Source organism: Pseudophryne corroboree, chromosome 4 (assembly GCF_028390025.1).
Source record: "Pseudophryne corroboree isolate aPseCor3 chromosome 4, aPseCor3.hap2, whole genome shotgun sequence".
NCBI lineage: Eukaryota > Metazoa > Chordata > Amphibia > Anura > Myobatrachidae > Pseudophryne > Pseudophryne corroboree.
This window is the reverse complement of record NC_086447.1, coordinates 125074726-125096905: the sequence shown is the minus strand read 5'-3', so window position 1 is coordinate 125096905 and position 22180 is coordinate 125074726. Positions and strand designations below refer to the sequence as shown.

Sequence of the window (22180 nt, the reverse complement as noted above, 5' to 3'; positions counted from 1 at the left end):
GACCAAGACCTGTCTGACCAAGGAAGCATAGTTAAACCATGATAATAAAAAAAAACCTCTGAGGAATTGTAAATTTAACTACTTTTCCCCTCCCAGCTGAGGACAGGTAAGGTATGGGAAACTCCCCCCCTTCCCCCGTCAGTCGATACGTCTGTATACAGACTGTCTAAGAAATTGGTACTGCCGGTGCCAGGGGCTATATCCCTAAAAGAGCCAGCTAACCATAAGATTGAGACCACGCTCAAGGCAATATATAGGGCAGCAGGCGCAGCACAACGCCCAACAATTGTTTGTGGGTGGATTTCCAGGGCGGTAGTCAAGTGGTCAGATAATGTTATTGACGGTTTAGACTCTCTGCCCCGGGATGAGGTCATTACTCTGCTACAACACATACAGAATGCTGCTAATTTTATGAGCGAGGCTATGAAGGATTTGTGTAAGACAATTGGCCGCACTACTGCTATGGCTGTTTCGGCGCGCAGAGCTCTGTGTTTACTTCAGTGGTCGGCAGATGCTGATTCCAAGAAGGGTGTAGAAAATCTTCCCTTTACAGGTGATGCCTTGTTTGGAGACTAATTAAATAAATGGATCTCCCAAGCAACGGCGGGTAAGTCTAGCTATCTGTTGTTGGCTGTGCCACCTGCTAGATGTTCTTACACTGAACCCTCCTTGCAGTCATTTCGTGTGGCAAGGTTCAGAGGCAGGGGCCGAGGTGTCTTCATCACTCCCTGAGGTTCTCATGGTAAATCCCGTAAACCTACAAATGCCGTCTACCTGGACCAGACCACTGGATCTCCTGCGGCTAAGCCTTCCGCGTGACGGTTTGGCCCCAGCAGCAAGGCGACTCCCGGGATCCTTGGATGAGGGACCTCATTTCCCAAGGTTACCGGCTGGAATTTCAAACACTCCCTCCTTACAGATTTTTCAAGTCGGGCTTACCAGCTTTACCCACAGCAAAAGTTACCTTACAAGAGAATATTCAAAAACTCTTGCAGACGGGGGTGGTGGTTCCAGTACCTCCTCCGTTACGCAACAGGGGGTTTTACTCCAGTCTTTTTGTAGTTCCCAAACCTGACGGTTCGGTGCGCCCCATCTTGAACCTGAAATCTCTAAACCTGTACCCGGGTGTTCAAATTCAAGATGGAATTCCTGCAGGCGGTGGTGGCCGCTCTGGAGGAGGGGGAATTTCTGGTGTCTCTGGATGTCAAGGATGCTTACCTACACATTCCCATGTGGCCCCCTCATCAGGCTTACCTCAGGTTCGCCATATTGGAGGACCATGTCCAGTTTCAGGCCTTACCATTTGGATTATCCACAGCTCCAAGGGTCTTCACCAAAGTCATGGCGGAGATGATACTGCAAATGCGCATGATGGGAGTAAACATAGTCCACTACTTGGACGATCTCCTCATAAAGACTGTGTCCGAGGAGCGTCTGCTGCACAGCATCAATCTGGTGACTCGCCTACTTATGGATCAAGGGTGGATCCTAAATTTTCAGAAATCTCACCTGGAACCGACCCAACATCTTCAGTTCCTGGGAATGATTCTGGATACAGTGTCTCAAAAGGTATTTCTCCCGATGGACAAGGCCTTGACAATCCAGGCTATGGTTCGCTCTGTGCTCAGTCCTCGCAAGGTATCCATACATCTTTGCATTCGATTACTGGGCAAGATGGTGGCTACTTACGAGGCAATCCAATATGGCAGATTCCATGCCCGTCCATTTCAGCTGGATCTACTAGACAAATGGTCAGGGTCTCATCTTCATATGCATCAGAAAGTGACCTTATCTCCGAAAGCCCGATTTCTCTATTATGGTGGCTACAGGTTCCTCACCTGGTGGAGGGCAGGAGTTTCAATATTCATTCATGGACTCTAATGACAGCCTCTGGGGTTGGGGGGCTGTGACCCAAGGTGCCCAGTTCCAGGGGATATGGTCGAGACAGGAGTCTGTTCTGCCGATAAACATCCTGGAACTTAGGGCAATTTACAATGCTCATCTGCAGGCGTCTCACCTCCTGATGGATTAGGCAATACAGGTTCAGTCGGACAACGCCACGGCTGTGGCATACATAAACTGACAAGGGGGAACAAGAAGCAGAGCGGCGATGCGAGAGGTGTCAAAAATTCTCCTCTGGGTGGAGGCCAACGCAAGGGCCATCTAAGCCATATTCATTCCAGGAGTGGACAACTGGGAAGCAGACTTCCTCAGCAGGCACGTGTTTCAACAGCTAATTCACCGGTGGGGCTGTCCGCAGATAGATCTGATGGCAGATAGATCTGATGGCGACTCAACAAGAAGCTATGCCGTTACTGTTCCAGAACGAGGGATCCGCAGGCTGTTGCAGTGGACGCACTGACGACGCCATGGAGGTACCAGTTTGTGTACCTGTTCCCTCCTCTACCGCTAATCACAAGGGTTCTAAAAAGACTAATAAGGGAAAGCGTTCAGGCCATTTTAATTGCCCCGGAGTGGCCACGACAGGCGTGGTACTCGGACCTCCTAACCATGGCTCTGGAGGATCCCTGGCCTCTACCATCCGAGAAGATCTTCTTCAACAAGGTCCGTTCGTCTATCCAGACTTACAGCAGCTACGTTTGATGACTTGGAAGTTGAGAGGGAGATTCTGGCAAGAAAGGGTGTTCCCTCCCAGGTTATTTCCACAATGGTACATACTAGGAAGATGGTTAAGTCGAAACATTATCATCATATCTGGAAAAAGTATGTTTCCTGGTGTGAAAGTAGTAAAGTTTCTCCCGTGGAATTGAGAATTGGTCGTTTTCTACTTTTACTGCAAGCGGGAGTGGATATGGGCCTACGGTTATGCTCCATCAAAGTTCAGATTTCTGCGCTCTCTATTTTCTTCCAGAAACAACTTGCCGTGTTGCCTGAAGTAGAAACTTTCTTGAAGGGAGTTCTTCATTTGCAACCGCCCCTTGTACCTCCCATGGCTCCGTGGGACCTCAATCTGGTTCTGTCCTTTCTCCAATCGGACTGGTTTGAATCATTGCATAGACTGGAGTTAAAATTTCTCACCTGGAAGACGGTGATGTTATTGGCACTGACGTCTGCCAGACGGATGTCTGAATTGGGGGCCTTATCCTGTAAGAGCCCTTATTTAATATTTCATGAAGAAAGACCCATCCTCAGTTCTTGAAATCTTGTGGTGTCAGACTTTCATGTGAATCAACCTATTGTGGTTCCAGTGTTGTCCGACGCTTCCGTTGGTCCTGAGTCCCTGGATGTGATCAGGGCCCTGAAGATTTATGTCAAAAGGACGGCTCGTCATCTGAAATCTGACACGCTGTTCATCCTTTATGATGCCTCCAAGGTTGGTCGACCGGCTTCTAAGCAATCTATTGCTCGCTGGCTGCGATTGACCATCCAACAGGCATATACTTTGGCATCTATTAAGGCCCACTCTGCAAGGTCGGTGGGCTCTTCCCGGGCGGCTGCCCGGGGAGTATCAGCACTATAGTTGTGCCGAGCTGCTACTTGGTCTGGTTCAAACACGTTTGTAAAATTCTATTGGTTCGATACCCTGGCCAGGGATGACCTTCGGTTTGGTCAGGCAGTTTTACAGGGCTCTTAGCACTCTCCCACCCGTTTGGGAGATTTGTGACTTCCCCATGGTACTAAAGTATACACTAAGACGTAAGAGAAAACAGGAATTTAATACCTACCCGTAGTTCCTTTTCTCCTAGTCCATAGTGGATACTGGGTGCCGGTCTCAGTGCTTCGTTCCTGCTTACCTGTGTAAGTGTTTGGTTAAACCGTTGTTGCGGTCTCATTATGTTGTTGGGATAGCTGTGCTATCCTGGTTGGGTTGTCGTTGCTATCATCTGTTCTGGTTAGAGCCCTCCTTTCGTTTATTGCTGTGTGTTGGCTTGTTGCCTCACCACTGTTGTAATGTTTCTTCTCTCATATTATGTCCATCTCCTAGGGCACAGTTTTCCTAGACGGAGTCTGGTAGGAGGGGCATAGAGGGGAGGAGCCAGCACACACATACACACACTAAAGGTTTTTAAAGTGCCAGGCTCCAGTAGACCCGATCTATACCCCAGTATCCACTACGGGCAAGGAGAAAAGGAATAACCGGTAGGTATTAAATTCCTATTTCTCTTACGTCCTAGAGGATGCTGGGGACTCCGTAAGGACCATGGGGAATAGACGGGCTCCGCAGGAGACATGGGCACTAAAAAGAACTTTAGGTATGGGTGTGCACTGGCTCCTCCCTCTATGCCCCTCCTCCAGACCTCAGTTTATTACTGTGCCCACAGGAGACTGGGTGCACTACAGGGAGCTCTCCTGAGCTTCCTGAATGAAAATAAGAATTTACTCACCGGTAATTCTATTTCTCGTAGTCCGTAGTGGATGCTGGGACTCCGTAAGGACCATGGGGAATAGCGGCTCCGCAGGAGACTGGGCACAACTAAAAGAAAGCTTTTGGTCTAACTGGTGTGCACTGGCTCCTCCCACTATGACCCTCCTCCAGACTTCAGTTAGGATACTGTGCCCGGAAGAGCTGACACAATAAGAAAGGATTTTGAATCCCGGGTAAGACTCATACCAGCCACACCAATCACACCGTATAACTCGTGATACAATACCCAGTTAACAGTATGATAACAACTGAGCCTCTCAACAGATGGCTCAACAATAACCCTTTAGTTAAACAATAACTATATACAAGTATTGCAGACAATCCGCACTTGGGATGGGCGCCCAGCATCCACTACGGACTACGAGAAATAGAATTACCGGTGAGTAAATTCTTATTTTCTCTGACGTCCTAAGTGGATGCTGGGACTCCGTAAGGACCATGGGGATTATACCAAAGCTCCCAAACGGGCGGGAGAGTGCGGATGACTCTGCAGCACCGAATGGGCAAACTCTAGGTCCTCCTCAGCCAGGGTGTCAAACTTGTAGAATTTAGCAAATGTGTTTGACCCCGACCAAGTAGCTGCTCGGCAAAGTTGTAGAGCCGAGACCCCTCGGGCAGCCGCCCAAGAAGAGCCCACCTTCCTCGTGGAATGGGCTTTCACTGATTTAGGATGCGGCAGTCCAGCCGCAGAATGTGCAAGCTGAATCGTACTACAGATCCAGCGAGCAATAGTCTGCTTTGAAGCAGGTGCACCCAACTTGTTGGGCGCATACAGGATAAATAGCGAGTCAGTCTTTCTGACTCCAGCTGTCCTGGAAACATAAATTTTCAGGGCCCTGACTACGTCCAACAACTTGGAAGCCTCCAAATCTTTAGTAGCCGCAGGCACCACGATAGGTTGGTTCAGATGAAAGGCTGATACCACCTTAGGGAGAAATTGGGGACGAGTCCTCAATTCTGCCCTATCCATATGGAAAATCAGATAAGGGCTTTTACATGACAAAGCCGCCAATTCTGATACACGCCTGGCCGAAGCCAAGGCCAACAACATGACCACTTTCCACGTGAGATATTTCAATTCCACGGTCTTAAGTGGCTCAAACCAATGTGACTTTAGGAAATCCAACACCACTTTGAGATCCCAAGGTGCCACTGGAGGCACAAAAGGGGGCTGAATATGCAGCACTCCCTTAACAAAAGTTTGAACTTCAGGTAGTGAAGCCAGTTCTCCCTGGAAGAAAATCGATAGAGCCGAAATCTGGACCTTAATGGAACCCAATTTTAGGCCCATAGTCACCCCTGACTGTAGAAAGTGCAGGAAACGGCCCAGCTGAAATTCTTCCGTTGGGGCCTTCCTGGCCTCACACCACGCAACATATTTACGTCATATGCGGTGATAATGGTTTGCCGTTACTTCTTTCCTAGCTTTAATAAGCGTAGGAATGACTTCCTCCGGAAAGCCCTTTTCCTTCAGGATCCGGTGTTCAACCGCCATGCCGTCAAACGCAGCCGCGGTAAGTCTTGGAACAGACAGGGCCCCTGCTGCAGCAGGTCCTGTCTGAGCGGCAGAGGCCATGGGTCCTCTGAGATCATTTCTTGAAGTTCCGGGTACCAAGCTCTTCTTGGCCAATCCGGAACAATGAGTATAGTTCTTACTCCTCTTCTCCTTATTATCCTCAGTACCTTTGGTATGAGAGGAAGAGGAGGGAACACATAAACCGACCGGTACACCCACGGTGTCACTAGAGCGTCCACAGCTATCGCCTGCGGGTCTCTTGACCTGGCGCAATACTTTCCTAGCTTTTTGTTGAGGCGGGACGCCATCATGTCCACCTGTGGCCTTTCCCAACGGTTTACAATCATTTGGAAGACTTCTGGATGAAGTCCTCACACTCCTGGGTGGAGGTCGTGCCTGCTGAGGAAGTCTGCTTCCCAGTTGTCCACTCCCGGAATGAACACTGCTGACAGTGCTAACACGTGATTTTCCGCCCATCGGAGAATCCTTGTGGCTTCTGCCATCGCCGTCCTGCTTCTCGTGCCGCCCTGTCGGTTTACATGGGCGACCGCCGTGATGTTGTCTGACTGGATCAGTACCGGCTGGTTTTGAAGCAGGGGTTTTGCCTGACTTAGGGCATTGTAAATGGCCCTTAGTTCCAGAATATTTATGTGCAGGGAAGTCTCCTGACTTGACCATAGTCCTTGGAAGTTTCTTCCCTGTGTGACTGCCCCCCAGCCTCGAAGGCTGGCATCCATGGTCACCAGGACCCAGTCCTGTATGCCGAATCTGCGGCCCTCTTGAAGATGAGCACTCTGCAGCCACCACAGCAGAGACACCCTTGTCCTTGGAGACAGGGTTATCAGCCGATGCATCAGAAGATGCGATCCGGACCACTTGAAAGGTTCTTGCATGGAACCTGCCGAATGGAATTGCTTCGTAGGAAGCTACCATCTTTCCCAGGATCCGCGTGCAGTGATGCACCGACACCTGTTTTGGTTTTAGGAGGCCTCTGACTAGAGATGACAGCTCCTTGGCCTTCTCCTCCGGGAGAAACACTTTTTTCTGTTCTGTGTCCAGAACCATTCCCAGGAACAGTAGACGTGTCGTAGGGACCAGCTGTGACTTTGGAATATTTAGAATCCAGCCGTGCTGTTGTAGCACCTCCCGAGATAGTGCTACCCCGACCAACAACTGCTCCCTGGACCTCGCCTTTATCAGGAGATCGTCCAAGTACGGGATAATTAAAACTCCCTTCTTTCGAAGGAGTATCATCATTTCGGCCATTACCTTGGTAAAGACCCTCGGAGCCGTGGATAGACCGAACGGCAACGTCTGGAATTGGTAATGACAATCCTGTACCACAAATCTGAGGTACTCCTGGTGAGGATGGTAAATGGGGACATGCAGGTAAGCATCCTTGATGTCCAGTGATACCATGTAATCCCCCTCGTCCAGGCTTGCAATAACCGCCCTGAGCGATTCCATCTTGAACTTGAATTTTTTTATATATGTGTTCAAGGATTTCAAATTTAAAATGGGTCTCACCGAACCGTCCGGTTTCGGTACCACAAACATTGTGGAATAGTAACCCCGTCCTTGATGAAGTAGGGGCACCTTTACTATCACCTGTTGTGAATACAGCTTGTGAATTGCCTGTAACACTGCCTCCCTGCCTGAGGGAGTGGTTGGTAAGGCAGATTTGAGGAAACGGCGGGGGGGGAGACGTCCCGAATTCCAGCTTGTACCCCTGAGATACTACTTGAAAGATCCAGGGATCCACCCGTGAGCGAGCCCACTGATTGCTGAAATATTTGAGACGGGCCCCCACCGTACCTGGCTCCGCCTGTGGAGCCCCAGCGTCATGCTGTGGACTTAGAGGAAGCGGGGGAGGACTTTTGCTCCTGGGAACTGGCTGTATGCTGCAGCTTTTTCCCTCTACCTCTGCCTCTGGGCAGAAAGGACGCGCCCTTAACCCGCTTGCCCCTATTGGGCCGAAAGGACTGTACCTGATAATACGGTGCTTTCTTTGGCTGTGAGGGAACATGGGGTAAAAATGTAGACTTCCCAGCTGTTGCTGTGGAAACGAGGTCCGAGAGACCATCCCCGAACAACTCCTCACCCTTATAAGGCAAAACTTCCATGTGCCTTTTAGAATCTGCATCTCCTGTCCACTGCCGAGTCCATAACCCTCTCCTGGCAGAAATGGACATTGCACTTATTTTAGATGCCAGCCGGCAAATATCTCTCTGTGCATCCCTCATGTATAAAAGTGCGTCTTTAATATGCTCTACGGTTAGCAATATAGTGTCCCTGTCTAGGGTATCAATATTTTCCGACAGGGAATCTGACCACGCAGCTGCAGCACTGCACATCCATGCTGAAGCAATAGCTGGTCTCAGTATAACCCCTGTGTGTGTATATATAGACTTCAGGATAGCCTCCTGCTTTCTATCAGCAGATTCCTTCAGGGCGGCCGTATCCGGAGACGGTAGTGCCACCTTCTTTGACAAGCGTGTGAGCGCTTTATCCACCCTAGGGGATGTTTCCCAACGTGACCTATCCTCTGGCGGGAAAGGGTACGCCATTAGTAACCTCTTAGAAATTACCAGTTTCTTATCAGGGGAAGCCCACGCTTCTTCACACACTTCATTTAACTTCTCAGATGGAGGAAAAGCTACTGGTAGTTTTTTCTCTCCAAACATAATACCCTTTTTTGTGGTACCGGGGGTAACATCAGAAATGTGCAACACATTTTTCATTGCCTCAATCATGTAACGTGTGGCCTTACTGGAAGTTACATTAGTCTCATCGTCGTCGACACTGGAGTCAGTATCCGTGTCGACATCTGTGTCTGCCATCTGAGGTAGCGGGCGTTTTAGAGCCCCTGATGGCTTTTGAGACGCCTGGGCAGGCACAGGCTGAGAAGCCGGCTGTCCCACATTTGGTATGTCGTCAAACCTTTTATGCAAGGAGTCGACACTGTCGCGTAATTCCTTCCACAGCACCATCCACTCAGGTGTCGACCCCGCAGGGGGTGACATCACATTTATCGGCATCTGCTCCGCCTCCACATAAGCCTCCTCATCAAACATGTCGACACAGCCGTACCGACACACTGCATACACACAGGGAATGCTCTGACAGAGGACAGGACCCCACAAAGCCCTTTGGGGAGACAGAGAGAGAGTATGCCAGCACACACCAAAGCGCTATATAACACGGGGATCCCACTATAAATGAGTGTTTTCCCTTATAGATGCTTATTTTATATATACCGCGCCTAAATTTAGTGCCCCCCCTCTCTTTTTTACCCTTATGTAGCTTGACAACTGCAGGGGAGAGCCAGGGAGCGTCCTTCCAGCGGAGCTGTGAGGGAAAAATGGCACCAGTGTGCTGAGGGAGATGGCCCCGCCCCTTTTCCGGCGGACTTCTCCCGCTTTTTCTGGAATTCTGGCAGGGGTATTTTTACACCTATATAGCCTTCCTGACTATATATGGTGTAGATTTGCCAGCCAAGGTGTCTTATATTGCCCTCAGGGCGCCCCCCCCAGCGCCCTGCACCCATCAGTGACCGGAGTGTGAGGTGTGCATGAAGAGCAATGGGCGCACAGCTGCAGTGCTGTGCGCTACCTTGTTGAAGACAGAAGTCTTCTGCCGCCGATTTTCAGGAACGCTTCTGGCTCTGTAAGGGGGCCGTCGGCGCGGCTCCGGGACCGAACAGCGAGGTCGGGTCCTGTGGTCGATCCCTCTGGAACTAATGGTGTCCAGTAGCCTAAGAAGCCCAAGCTACCACCAGTTAGGTAGGTTCGCTTCTTCTCCCCTTAGTCCCTCGTTGCAGTGAGTCTGTTGCCAGCAGATCTCACTGTAAAATAAAAAACCTAAAATATACTTTCTTTCTAGGAGCTCAGGAGAGCCCCTAGTGTGCATCCAGCTCAGCCGGGCACAAGATTCTAACTGAAGTCTGGAGGAGGGTCATAGTGGGAGGAGCCAGTGCACACCAGTAGTCTAAAGCTTTCTTTTAGTTGTGCCCAGTCTCCTGCGGAGCCGCTATTCCCCATGGTCCTTACGGAGTCCCAGCATCCACTTAGGACGTCAGAGAAAGTATTTTGTTAGGTTTTTTATTTTCAGGGAGACCTGCTGGCAACAGGCTCCCTGCATCGTGGGACTGAGGAGAGAGAAGCAGACCTACTTAAATGCTAGGCTCTGCTTCTTAGGCTACTGGACACCATTAGCTCCAGAGGGAGTCAGAATGCAGGTCTCCCCTAGCGGTTCATCCCGGAGCCGCGCCGCCGTCCTCCTCGCAGAGCCGGAAGATCGAAGCCGGGTGACTATAAGAAGATAGAAGACTTCAGAGGCGGCAGAAGACTTTAGATCTTCAATGAGGTAGTGGTGAGTGCTACCGCTGTGCGCCATTGCTCCCACTCAGAACACACAGCGCACACTGTGGGGTGCAGGGCGCGGGGAAGAGGTGGGATTGGGGGGGGGGGGCGCCCTGGGCAGCAATGTATACCTCTAGGGCTGGCTATGATTTGATTTACACTATTTAGTGGTATTTCAGAGTATCCCCACCAGTTTGTTTATAAAAAAAGCGGGACCGAAGCCCGCCACTGAGGGGGCGGCGCTTCTTCCTCAGCACTCACCAGCGCCATTTTCTCCACAGCACACGCTGAGAAGCTGGCTCCCCGGACTCTCCCCTGCTGATCACTGGTGACAGAGGGTTTCAAAGAAGGGGGGCACATAATTTGGCGCAGTGAATATATATATATATATATATATATATATATATATATATATATATATATATATATATATATATATATATAAAAAGCGCTATATCTGGGTAAATTTTTGTTTTTCCAGGGTTATTGGCGCTGGGTGTGTGCTGGCATACTCTCTCTCTGTCTCTCCAAAGGGCCTTGTGGGGAAACGGTCTCCAGATAGAGCTTTCCCTGAGTGTGTGGTGTGTCAGTACGTGCGTGTCGGCATGTCTTAAGCGGAAGGCTCTCCTAGGGATGAGGTGGAGCGCATGAGTGTGGTGTCGCCGTCGGCAACGCCGACACATGACTGGATGGATATGTGGAATATTTTAAATGCAAATGTGAATTTATTGCACAAACGTTTAGACAAAGCAGAGTCCAGGGACGGTACGGTGGGTCAGACCCTGCCTTTCCCTATGTCACAGGGGCCTTCGGGGTCTCAAAAGCACCCACTTTCTCAGATAGTTGACACAGATACCGACACAGATTCTGACTCTAGTGTCGATTATGATGATGCCAGGTTGCAGCCAAAGTTGGCAAAGAGTATTCATTATATGATTATTGCAATAAAGGATGTGCTGCATATTATAGATGACCCCACTGTACCTAATCCAAGGGTCCACATGTTTAAAAAAAAGAAGCCGGAGGTTACCTTTCCACCTTCCTTTGGATTAAATGAGTTATTTGAAAGTGCTTGGGAAACTCCAGAGAAAAAACTGCAGATTCCCAAAAGAATTCTTATGGCGTATCCTTTCCCGATCAAGGACAAGATACGGTGGAAATCCTCCCCACGGGTGGACAAGGCGTTGACGCGCCTTTCCAAAAAGGTGGCGCTGCCGTCTCAGGATACCGCTGCCCTCAGGGATCCTGCTGACCACAAGCAGGAAACTACCTTGAAGTCAATTTACACACATACCGGTACTTTACTCAGACCGGCAATAGCGTCAGCTTGGGTTTGTAGCGCTGTACTAGCGTGGACCGATACCTTATCTGCTGATATGGATACGATGGATAAGGAAACTATTTTATTGACCCTGGGCCATATTAAGGATGCGGTCCTTTATATGAGAGAGGCTCAGAGGGATATAGGCATACTGGGGTCCAGAGCGAACGCTATGGCGATTTCTGCCAGGTGAGCACTGTGGACCCGACAGTGGACGGGTGATGCCGACTCGAAACGGCATATGGAGGTTTTACCTTACAAGGGTGAGGAGTTGTTTGGGGAAGGTCTCGCGGACCTAGTCTCCACAGCTACTGCTGGTAAATCAACTTTTTTACCTTATGTTTCCTCACAGCCTAAGAAAGCGCCACATTATCAGATGCAGTCCTTTCGGCCGCATAAATCCAAAAGAGCTCGGGGATCTTCCTTTCTTGCCAGAGGTAAGGGCAAGGGGAAAAAGCTGCCAGCTACAGCCAGTTACCAGGAACAAAAGTCCTCCCCGGCTTCTACTAAATCCACCGCATGACGCTGGGGCTCCGCGGGTGGATTCCGCTCCTGTGGGGGCACGTCTTCGTCTTTTCAGCTAGGTCTGGGTACATTCTCAGGTGGACCCCTGGGCAATAGACATTGTTTCCCAGGGGTACATGCTGGAATGTGAAGAGGTGCCTCCTCGCCGGTTTTTCAAATCAGCACTGCCGACTTCTTCCCCAGAGAGGGAGGTAGTTTTGGCAGCAATTCAAAAGTTGTGCCTTCAACAAGTGGTGGTCAAAGTTCCCCTGCAGCAGCAGGGGATGGGCTATTACTCAACCCTGTTTGTGGTCCCGAAACCGGACGGTTCGGTCAGACCAATTCTGAATTTAAAATCCTTAAACCTATACTTAAAGAGGTTCAAGTTCAAGATGGAATCGCTCAGGGCGGTCATCGCAAGTCTGGAAGAGGGAGATTATATGGTGTCCCTAGACATAAAGGATACCTTCATGTCCCCATTTATCAACCTCATCAGGCGTTCCTGAGATTTGTAGTGCAGGATTGTCATTACCAATTTCAGACGTTGCCATTTGGACTTTCCACGGCCCGAGGATTTTTACCAAATTAATGGCAGAGATGATGGTGCTCCTGCGCAAGCAGGGGTTCACAATTATCCCGTACTTAGACGATCTCCTGATAAAAGCGAGATCGGGAGAACGATTGCTAGACAGCGTATCACTCTCCCTGAGGGTGTTACAACAACACGGTTGGATTCTAAATCTACCCCGATTGCCTTTCTTAGGCATGATTCTGGACACGGAACAAAGGAGGGTCTTTCTCACGATGGAAAAGGCCCAGGAACTTCAGAGCTTGGTCAGGGACCTCTTGAGGCCGGACAGGGTGTCGGTAAATTACTGCACTCGAGTGCTGGGAAAAATGGTGGCGTCTTACGAGGCCATTCCATTCGGCAGGTTCCATGCCAGGAATTTTCAGTGGGACCTTCTGGACAAGTGGTCGGGGTCGCATCTACAGATTCATCAAATGATTCACCTGTCCCCCAGGGCCAGGGTGTCTCTCCTGTGGTGGCTGCAGAGTTCTCACCTTCTAGAGGGTCGCAGGTTCGACATCCAGGACTGGGTTCTGATGACCACGGACGTGAGCCTCCGAGGATGGGGAGCAGTCACACAGGGAAGAAGCTTCCAAGGTCTGTGGTCAAGCCAGGAAGTTTGTCTACACATCAACGTTCTGGAATTAAGGGCCATATACAACGGCCTTCGTCAGGCGGAGACCTTACTTCAAGGTCTACCGGGTTCTAATTCAGTCAGACAACATCACAGCAGTGGCTCATGTAAACCGCCAAGGCGAGGAGTGGCAATGGCAGAAATCTCAAGGATTCTTCGATGGGCGGAGAGTCATGTGAGCGCTCTGACAGCAGTCTTCATTCCGGGAGTGGACAACTGGGAAGCAGACTTCCTAAGCAGACACGATCTGCATCCAGGAGAGTGGGGACTTCATCAAGAAGTCTTCGCAGAGATTGTAAGTCAGTGGGGACTGCCTCAAATAGACATGATGGCTTCACGCCTCAACAAAAAACTTCAGAGATATTGCCCAAGGTCAAGGGACCCTCAGGCGTTTGCAGTGGACGCACTGGTGACACCGTGGGTGTTTCAGTCGGTCTATGTGTTCCCCCCTCTTCCTCTCATCTCAAAGATACTGAGAATCATAAGGCGAAGAGGAATTCGGACAATTCTCATTGTTCCAGATTGGCCTCGAAGGGCCTGGTATCCGGATCTGCAGAAGATGCTCACCGAAGATCCGTGGCCTCTTCCTCTCAGGGAAGACCTGTTACAACAAGGGCCCTGTCTATTCCAGGACTTACCACGACTGCGTTTGAAGGCATGGCGGTTGAACGCAGGATCCTAGCGGAGAAGGGCATTCCGGAGGAGGTCATTCCTACTCTGATAAAGGATAGGAAGGAGGTGACATCTAAACATTATCACCGTATCTGGAGGAAGTATGTGTCTTGGTGCGAAGCCAAGACTGCTCCTCTGGCAGAATTCCATCTGGGCCGTTTTCTCCACTTCCTACAAACTGGAATGAATTTGGGCCTAAAATTAGGCTCCAATAAGGTTCAGATTTCAGCCCTATCCATTTTCTTTCAAAAGGAATTGGCTTCTCTTCCAGAAGTCCAGACTTTCGTGAAGGGGGTGCTGCATATCCAGCCTCCTTTTGTGCCCCCGGTGGCACCATGGGACCTTAACGTGGTGTTACGGTTCATTAAGTCTCACTGGTTTGAGCCTCTTCATACAGTTGAATTAAAGTATCTCACTTGGAAAGTGGTCATGCTATTGGCCTTGGCGTCGGCACGGCGGATGTCGGAGTTGGCGGCTTTGTCTCACAAAAGCCCTTACCTAATTTTCCATGTGGATAGAGCTGAGTTGCGGACTCGTCCTCAATTTTTGCCTAAGGTGGTTTCTTCTTTTCATTTGAACCAACCTATTGTGGTGCCTGTCGCTACAAGGGACGTGGAGGATTCCGAGTCCCTGGATGTGGTCAGGGCATTGAAAATTTATGTGGCCAGAATGGCTCGGGTTAGGAAAACGGAGGCCCTGTTTATCCTACATGCTACCAACAAGGTTGGCGCTCCTGCGTCTAAACAAACTATTGCTCGCTGGATCTGTAACACGATTCAGCAGGCTCATTCTACGGCTGGACTGCCGTTACCAAAATCGGTTAAGGCCCATTAAACTAGGAAGGTGGGCTCTTCTTGGGCAGCTGCCCGAGGCGTCTCGGCATTACAGTTGTGCCGAGCAGCTACCTGGTCGGGTTCAAACACCTTTGCAAAGTTTTACAAGTTTGATACCCTGGCTGTGGAGGACCTCGTGTTTGCTCAATCGGTGCTGCAGAGTCATCCGCACTCTCCCGCCCGTTTGGAGCTTTGGTATAATCCCCATGGTCCTTACGGAGTCCCCAGCATCTTCTAGGACGTAAGAGAAAATAAGATTTTAAACCTACCGGTAAATCTTTTTCTCCTAGTCCGTAGAGGATGCTGGGCGCCCGTCCCAGTGCGGACTAAATGCTGCAAGACTTGTATATAGTTTTGCTTACATAAGGGTTATGTTACAGTTTTAATCAGTCTCGGGCTGATGCTGTTTTGTTTCATACTGTTAAATGGTTCATATATTCCATATTATACGGTGTGGATGGTGTGGGCTGGTATGAATCTTGCCCTTAGATTAAAAAAAATCTTTTCCTCGTACTGTCCGTCTCCTCTGGGCACAGTTTCTCTAACTGAGGTCTGGAGGAGGGGCATAGAGGGAGGAGCCAGTGCACACCCATACCTAAAGTTCTTTTTAGTGCCCATGTCTCCTGCGGAGCCCGTCTATTTCCCATGGTCCTTACGGAGTCCCCAGCATCCTCTACGGACTAGGAGAAAAAGATTTACCGGTAGGTTTAAAATCTTATTTTTTGGGTGTAATGAGGTGCATTCAGTTTTATCACTATTGCCTATGTGACAAATGAACCTAGCAATTCCATCTATCATCATAGCACATATAACTAATCCTACACATAAAATGGACTCAGATTGCCGCTAGGAAGGATATAGGGAACAATTAAAATGAGACTGATATCTGAAAATCAACTCGAGCTCCTATGGGAAAATGAGCGGCCACCTCACAGAGTTACAGCTGCTATATACTGACTGCAGCACTGACTGGTGTTTCTGCTGTTATATCGCTGCAAGCCTTTTGTGTACCACGCTGACATCTGCTGCCCACCTCGGTCTGCTCCATGTCCCTTTAACGGATTGCCAGTGATGTGTTATCTGCTGGGCACCCCATCTGTGCCATACTTCTCATATGGCACACCGTTTACCAGCTTATACCTCATTCACACATCGAATCTATAGCAGGGTGTTCCAGTGTCAACACTGCGAATGTCAGCAGTCAGCAAAGTGATTTTGCATCGATTTGTCATCTGACCCTAACCACAGCCTAACCCTTACCACTATTCTGGCAGTCTGCATTCCCTATAGCTGCCTTTAGGACCCTGTTTTCCCACAATACGGCCGGCCACCATATTTTATTTTCCATTGTTAAACGCTGACCATGGCCTCTTACTTTATCTGCCCTCTTTAACCCTTACATCACGCATCAGAACTGGTCTTTCTCCACACTCTTCCCATACAATTCTTTTCTCATTTACCAATCCCTTGGTTACCCGTTTTAAGCCCAGATTTATCAAGCTTTGGAGAGTAATAAATAGCACAGTGATAAAGTACCAACCAATCGGTTTAGTTTCTTAGTTCATTCTACTCTCCTCTATTCGGTTACTTACTGTGCACAATTATTCCTTCCCTAGTTGCCCATGACTTGCCTTCTCCTTGGCTGTAATACCCAACACCAAATGGAGACATGCTACAGGAAAGAAGAGTCATGTCCCCATAACACTGCATAACCAGGAACAAGCCAAAGCTGAGGAATCTGTGATTGATCAGCCCATTCTCTCGCACTATGCAGCGTCCCAAACCCCCAGCAATTGCCAGCTGATAATGACCAGGTTAGTAACTGAATACAATAAACATGACTATAATCTGTATTATGCTTAGGTTAGTAAGAGAATAAATGTCATATATTCTGAATGATTTGCACAAGGATGACGAACAAGTGACACAGGAATTAGTCCTTCATAACGGCTTAGGCAAACAGGCTCTGGGACAAGTAACCACACCATCAGTGCGCAGGTTAATTCATGTCACCAATATGGCACTGGCAATGGAGCGATGCATGCTGGGAATAGGACAGACAGCGGGTGACCACTCTTACTTACAGTTACATCTGAAAAGCCCAAAATAATATCAATGGAGAACAATTCGGAGGGCAGGGCCAGTGCTGGAAACAGAATTAGTAACAAGAGGGATAAAATGAAAAGGAAAGCCGCTGCATGGAGGACCCCCCTTTGTTGCCAGCATGGGTGGGCAGTAAGCACACAGATTCTCCCGGCAATCAGTAATGAAATATGACAAGCAATGGAGGAGCAAGCCTAGACAGGTCTATGTAGCGTGTACAGGGCTGCAGCTGAGAGAGCACAGGGAGCCGGGGAACCAGGGTGTAATTCTTGTAATGTAAATCTAATGAGGGACATTGTGAACCACAGATAACTATGACACTACCCATCACAGACAATCAAATTTTTGCTTTCATCGCCAATCTGTGCTCGGTAAAATGAGAGCTAAAATTTGGTTGGCTGCTGTGGGCAATGTCTCCACGTCTACACTGATCTTTATTAAAACAGCGCCAACAAATTTAATACTCCCCAGAGAATGTTGTTCATCCTTACACATATGCCCCCACAGTGCCAGATGCATATATGCTCCCCCATTGCCAGATACATATATGCTCCCCCATTGCCAGATACAAATATGCCCCAATGATGCCAGATATGCCCCCCACAGTGCCAGATACACATAGGCCCGCATAGTGCCAGATATACCCCTATAGTGCCAGATACACATATGACCCCTTAGCATAGTGCCAGAGACAGATATGCCCACACAGTTCCATGTACACACATGCCCTCACAGTGCTGCTCACTGCTGCTGTGTGTCAGCAGAGGAGAGCGAAGCGCGCGCCTCTCCTGGCCTTAAGTCCGGTTTCCGGCAGTGTGTATCTCAAATCAGGCGGCTGTTTGTGAGCCAATCAAAGCTCGTAGCCCGGCAGCCAATCAGGAGCCATTGCCGCCTGTCTGCGAATTTTGATTGGCTAACGAACCGGTGCCTGGTTTGAGATAGCCGCCGGACTGACCACTGAGGGGCAGGAGAGACGCGCGCTGTGCTCTCCTCCCTTAACACACAGCAGCAGCTGCAAGCAAGGTGGTCGGGCCAGCGGTACTACGTACCGGCTGACAATTTCTTACTGGTACGCAGTACTGCCATACTTGCAGCACTGCATTATACACAACAACATTAACCCGCATCTTTTTGGACTGTGGAGGAAATCCACCCCAAACATGGGAAGAACATACAAACTCTGCACAGATATAACCCTGGTAGAAAGAACTCATGGCACCAGTGCTTTGCAACAGCAGTGCTACCCACTGTGCTACCCACAAACTGTTATCTATGGAACCAGGTTCTTAAGTTTCCTCCGATGCTTATGGTGTTATCCAAGCAGACAAGAGGAGGAAGAGCCCTGGGCTCGATGCTTATGCTGGTGGTACCCACAAGCCAGGAGCTATAGAGCCAGTGTATGTCACATATGCCTGATGCTACACAGATATAGGGAACACACTAACTGCCCTGAGGAACCACAGTGTGCTGCAGACTAACCAGCGCTGTGTAACGGATAGTGAGGAGGCACAGATATATTACCTGGGTTTGTTTGGTGGAAGTTGTCGACTAGGCCGCCTCATTGACGGGTTTGGCTGTACCTTTATGGAAGTTCTTGGAGAGGAGCGAGCGAAGGGGTCAGGAGCCGGCGGCTTCTTGGGGATTTTTTTCACCAGCCGACTCACCCATTTCTGCTGCTCCTCTGTGGAGTTTGCTAGTAAAAGAAGGTTCTTTGCCGTAGAAATATCGTAGTTTACTGAAAAAAAACAAAACAAAAAAAAAACATAAGTAGTGCAGGACAAGCTGCAAACTTTAAATAACATATAAAACACCAGTATTGGGGAGCTGCCGGCACACACAATAGGCGGAAGGGAGCAATATTACAGGCACTGGGATGGTACATACAGCCTAGAAAACGCACAATCATAGATCAGTGTTCTGTATACCGGGTGCAGAGAAGAAACACAATGCAGACAGGACCAGAAGGAGCAATGCATTGATTGTCTTCCAGAAAAGACAAATCTGACTGGGGAACTTTGAGAGTAACGCTAGAAAATACTATACTGAAAGAGTAATGTGTCTTTGGAACAATCTTCCAGCAGGTGTGCAATAAACACTGGCCTGTCCCACAAATAAGCCTTACGGGTAGCTAGAAAAGGGCAGCATTCATAACAGCTTACAAGGAGAACTGCAGCCAAAATCTAAAAATGAAGTTAAGTGTGGGCTTAAATAGTTTCATGTAACCCCACCCCCTCAAAAACAAACAAACCTCCCCCTCCCCCCTGTAAATATTTGGTATACTGAATCCACTTGGGCTGAAAATGGTGTACCAGCCACGGGCCACGCTTCTTTTACCTCCTGGCCTGTTTGTTACATGCTGAGTGGGGGCTGAAGTCCCTCTCGCGTGCCCTCTCATTCATATGTATAGCAAATGATCAGCATCAATAGCCAGGCAGGTAAGAGGAGTGACGTGGTAACAACCTTGGGATACCCTGTATCCACTGTACTGTAAGTACTACAGTATATTCAGCCTCCGCATTTAGGGGACACGCTCCACCCAATTCACACAAGTGATATTCAGCATCATCAGAACGGAAATACTCGTGTGACGGGAGGCGGCTTCCACCTGAACATTAATGTGTCACCATGGCAGCGACCAAAGTCTTATTAATGGTTAATCCACCTACTCTTGAGCACAGACTATATACACGCGGTGGACTGCGGTGTGACCTCCACAGCGGAACGGTTTGAGCAGAGTGGATTGATACATTCAGTCCCTGCCATCCGTGGAGGTGGGACAGGCTGGACAAACCTTTGCAAGGTGCTATCATGTCCTCTTTCTTATCCATATGGTCCTTGTGGCATTTAATATGGCAGCGCCGGCACTCTAAGGCTGGGGGAGGCTTGAACATGTGCCACAGGGGCTTCATACAGGCGTCACAGCTGGTCGGGAAGTGGTACAGCGTGGGAATGAACTCGTGCCCTTTGTGACACATATAATTCGACTTCTCAGCAGGATCCACTGGGAATTCTTGTTCTTTTTTACTTTCTCCTTCATTGTCGTATAAAATCTATACAACAAAAATAATTCAGTAAAGTAACAAAAGTGTAAACATTCGCCCATCAGTACAGCAGGGATTACAGCGTGCCCATACATGTAGCTATATGCAAGTAGCGGTCTCCCATGACCATTTACACACGTGGCTCCGGGAAGTCTTTATCTAGAAGGGGTTTATTTTAAGAAAAATAGTGACCATATTTTAAAAGTTGAAGGACTATCACCTGAGAAGACGATCAATGTCCATTTTCAAGTTACAAACAGGATTTTGAAAGAGTAACATTTAATAGACAAGTTTTTACCAACTTAATCTACATAACGCTGTATCTTATTTAGTTATTTAATTAATGGGGGAAAAAAATCATAAAGATGTGGTAACCCTCCCCCCCGAAACACCCCCTACAAACAGCATTTTGTTTATGGTTGTGGAACAGACCTTGTAATATGACCTCTAACCTGGTGGCAGCATGAGGAATAAACAAGTGATGAAATACAATTTAGGAACAACCACAGCTCTGGTGACCAGTCACTATAAGAGGAGGTTGAACTTGCCTGAAATATCCGCGGGATCTCTTTGGCGTCTGCGCGATACACATCTGTCTGAGTGACCTGCCGCACATGGAACAGCTTACTGGGAACATAGAAAAACACACAGGTAAAAAGGATGACCCAGAAGCCCAACCTGTTCCAAAACTAGTCATTTCAATGACACCCCTGAGTACGTCCCTAAAGGTATCGGTTTCCAGAATGAACCAATGAGAATAAATCATTCATGCCACCTCTCTGTAAGAATGTTCAGATTTCCCAGAATACAACACAAAGAAACACGCGGAGATCACAGTTCCTTTAGTATTTACTGGCTTAAGATTGTCTACATACACGGCATCTCTCAGTATTCCCCTATTGGTGAGAATGTTAGTAACTACTTACTCGATATCTAATACCATGTACGGATTGGACAGCTCTTTATCCTGCTCGCTGTCATAGAACAGAATCTTCTTGCTGCTAACAACCACATACTGTAGTAAAGAAAACAAAGATTAAAACAACAGTTTCCACAGGAAGTAATCAATGACAAAGTCAACAAGTGGCATTACATTAAACTCGTCATTGACATGTATCAATACTGTCCTTTATCAGAATCACCCAGTCCCTCTCCTCTCATGAGGGTGGCCAGGCTACGCGAGTCACCAGGCAATCAATCAATAGGCTTTAAGTGTGGACAGGTGGAATGCCGGGCTGGGGGAAGAGGAGGCTGGAAGGTGTAGGGAGGCGAATACAAAAGAGTGAAGGACGAAAATAAAATAAGTATCGGGGTGGATTTGGTGCCGATGAAGGGAGTATGGAGTAGGAGATGGTTTAAATAAGAGAAAGAAAGGCACATTAGGGAAGAGTGCCCTGCTTGTGAAACTTACATTCTAAATGGGAGGGGCACACAGACAGGGGTGACACAGATGGGGTAGACTGTGAGCCTGGGACAGATGGTTAGTATGAGAGACGGTTGGGTTTGGTGAAGAAGTTGGTCTTGAGAGCCCGTTTGAAGTTCTGTAGAGAGCTGGAGAGTGAGGGGGAGAGGTAGAGAATTCTAGAGAAAGGGAGCAGCTTGTGAGAAATCTTGGAGGTAGGAGTGGTAGGAAGTAATAAGTAGGCAGGAGAGTCGGCGTGCATTAGTGGAGTGAAGAGGACGGGTGGGAGTGTAAAGGGAGAAAAGGTCAGAGATGTAGATGGGAGAGGAGTGGGTGAGGGCTTTGTAAGTGAGTGTGAGAAGCTTGAAATGGATTCTGAAAGGGTAGAGAAGCCAGTGAGGAATGTGGAAGACTTGGGAGCATACTACATATAAAACCGTATTAGCAGGCACATATTCAACTTACACGTTCCTTAACATGGACATAATAAACAAAAATACCTCAACTCTTAGCATCACAAAGTGGGCATGGTATTATTCGAAGACATAAATAACCACCCTCTTAAGGAAAAAAAAAAAGTCTTAAAAATAACAATGAAAACAGAAAATGAAAGATAAAGCAGCTTATCTGATATGGGGAATTAAGCAGGGTGTTCATGCGTACTAAAACAAAGTTATTACAGGCATAGCACAAAGACAACATAAGATGTAAACATACACACTAAATAATAATAATAATAATAATAATAGGCTGATTCCAGGGCCTCGTCCATTGCCCCACGCTCCAGGGTATCACGCAAATCATTGTTCAACAAGAACTAATCCAGGTAATTTCCAGC

The 22180-nt window shown here is 48.4% G+C and overlaps 1 protein-coding gene across 6 annotated transcripts in view; it reads right to left on the bottom strand.

Annotated features, from left to right (window-relative positions):
• The window catches only part of ROCK2 (Rho associated coiled-coil containing protein kinase 2), a 345550-nt gene that overhangs the window by 7056 nt on the left and 316314 nt on the right, over positions 1-22180 (bottom strand). For 4 of the 6 annotated variants that reach the window (XM_063915403.1, XM_063915406.1, XM_063915407.1 and 1 more), the window contains 4 exons: positions 20867-20955; positions 20489-20567; positions 19691-19949; positions 18421-18634 (listed from right to left, as the gene is read on the bottom strand). In XM_063915403.1, the coding sequence (XP_063771473.1) occupies positions 18421-18634; positions 19691-19949; positions 20489-20567; positions 20867-20955 (641 nt within the window). Of the gene's footprint in view, positions 1-16880; positions 16943-18420; positions 18635-19690; positions 19950-20488; positions 20568-20866; positions 20956-22180 lie in introns of all 6 variants that reach the window. The other 2 variants (XM_063915404.1, XM_063915405.1) reach the window with 1 other exon arrangement.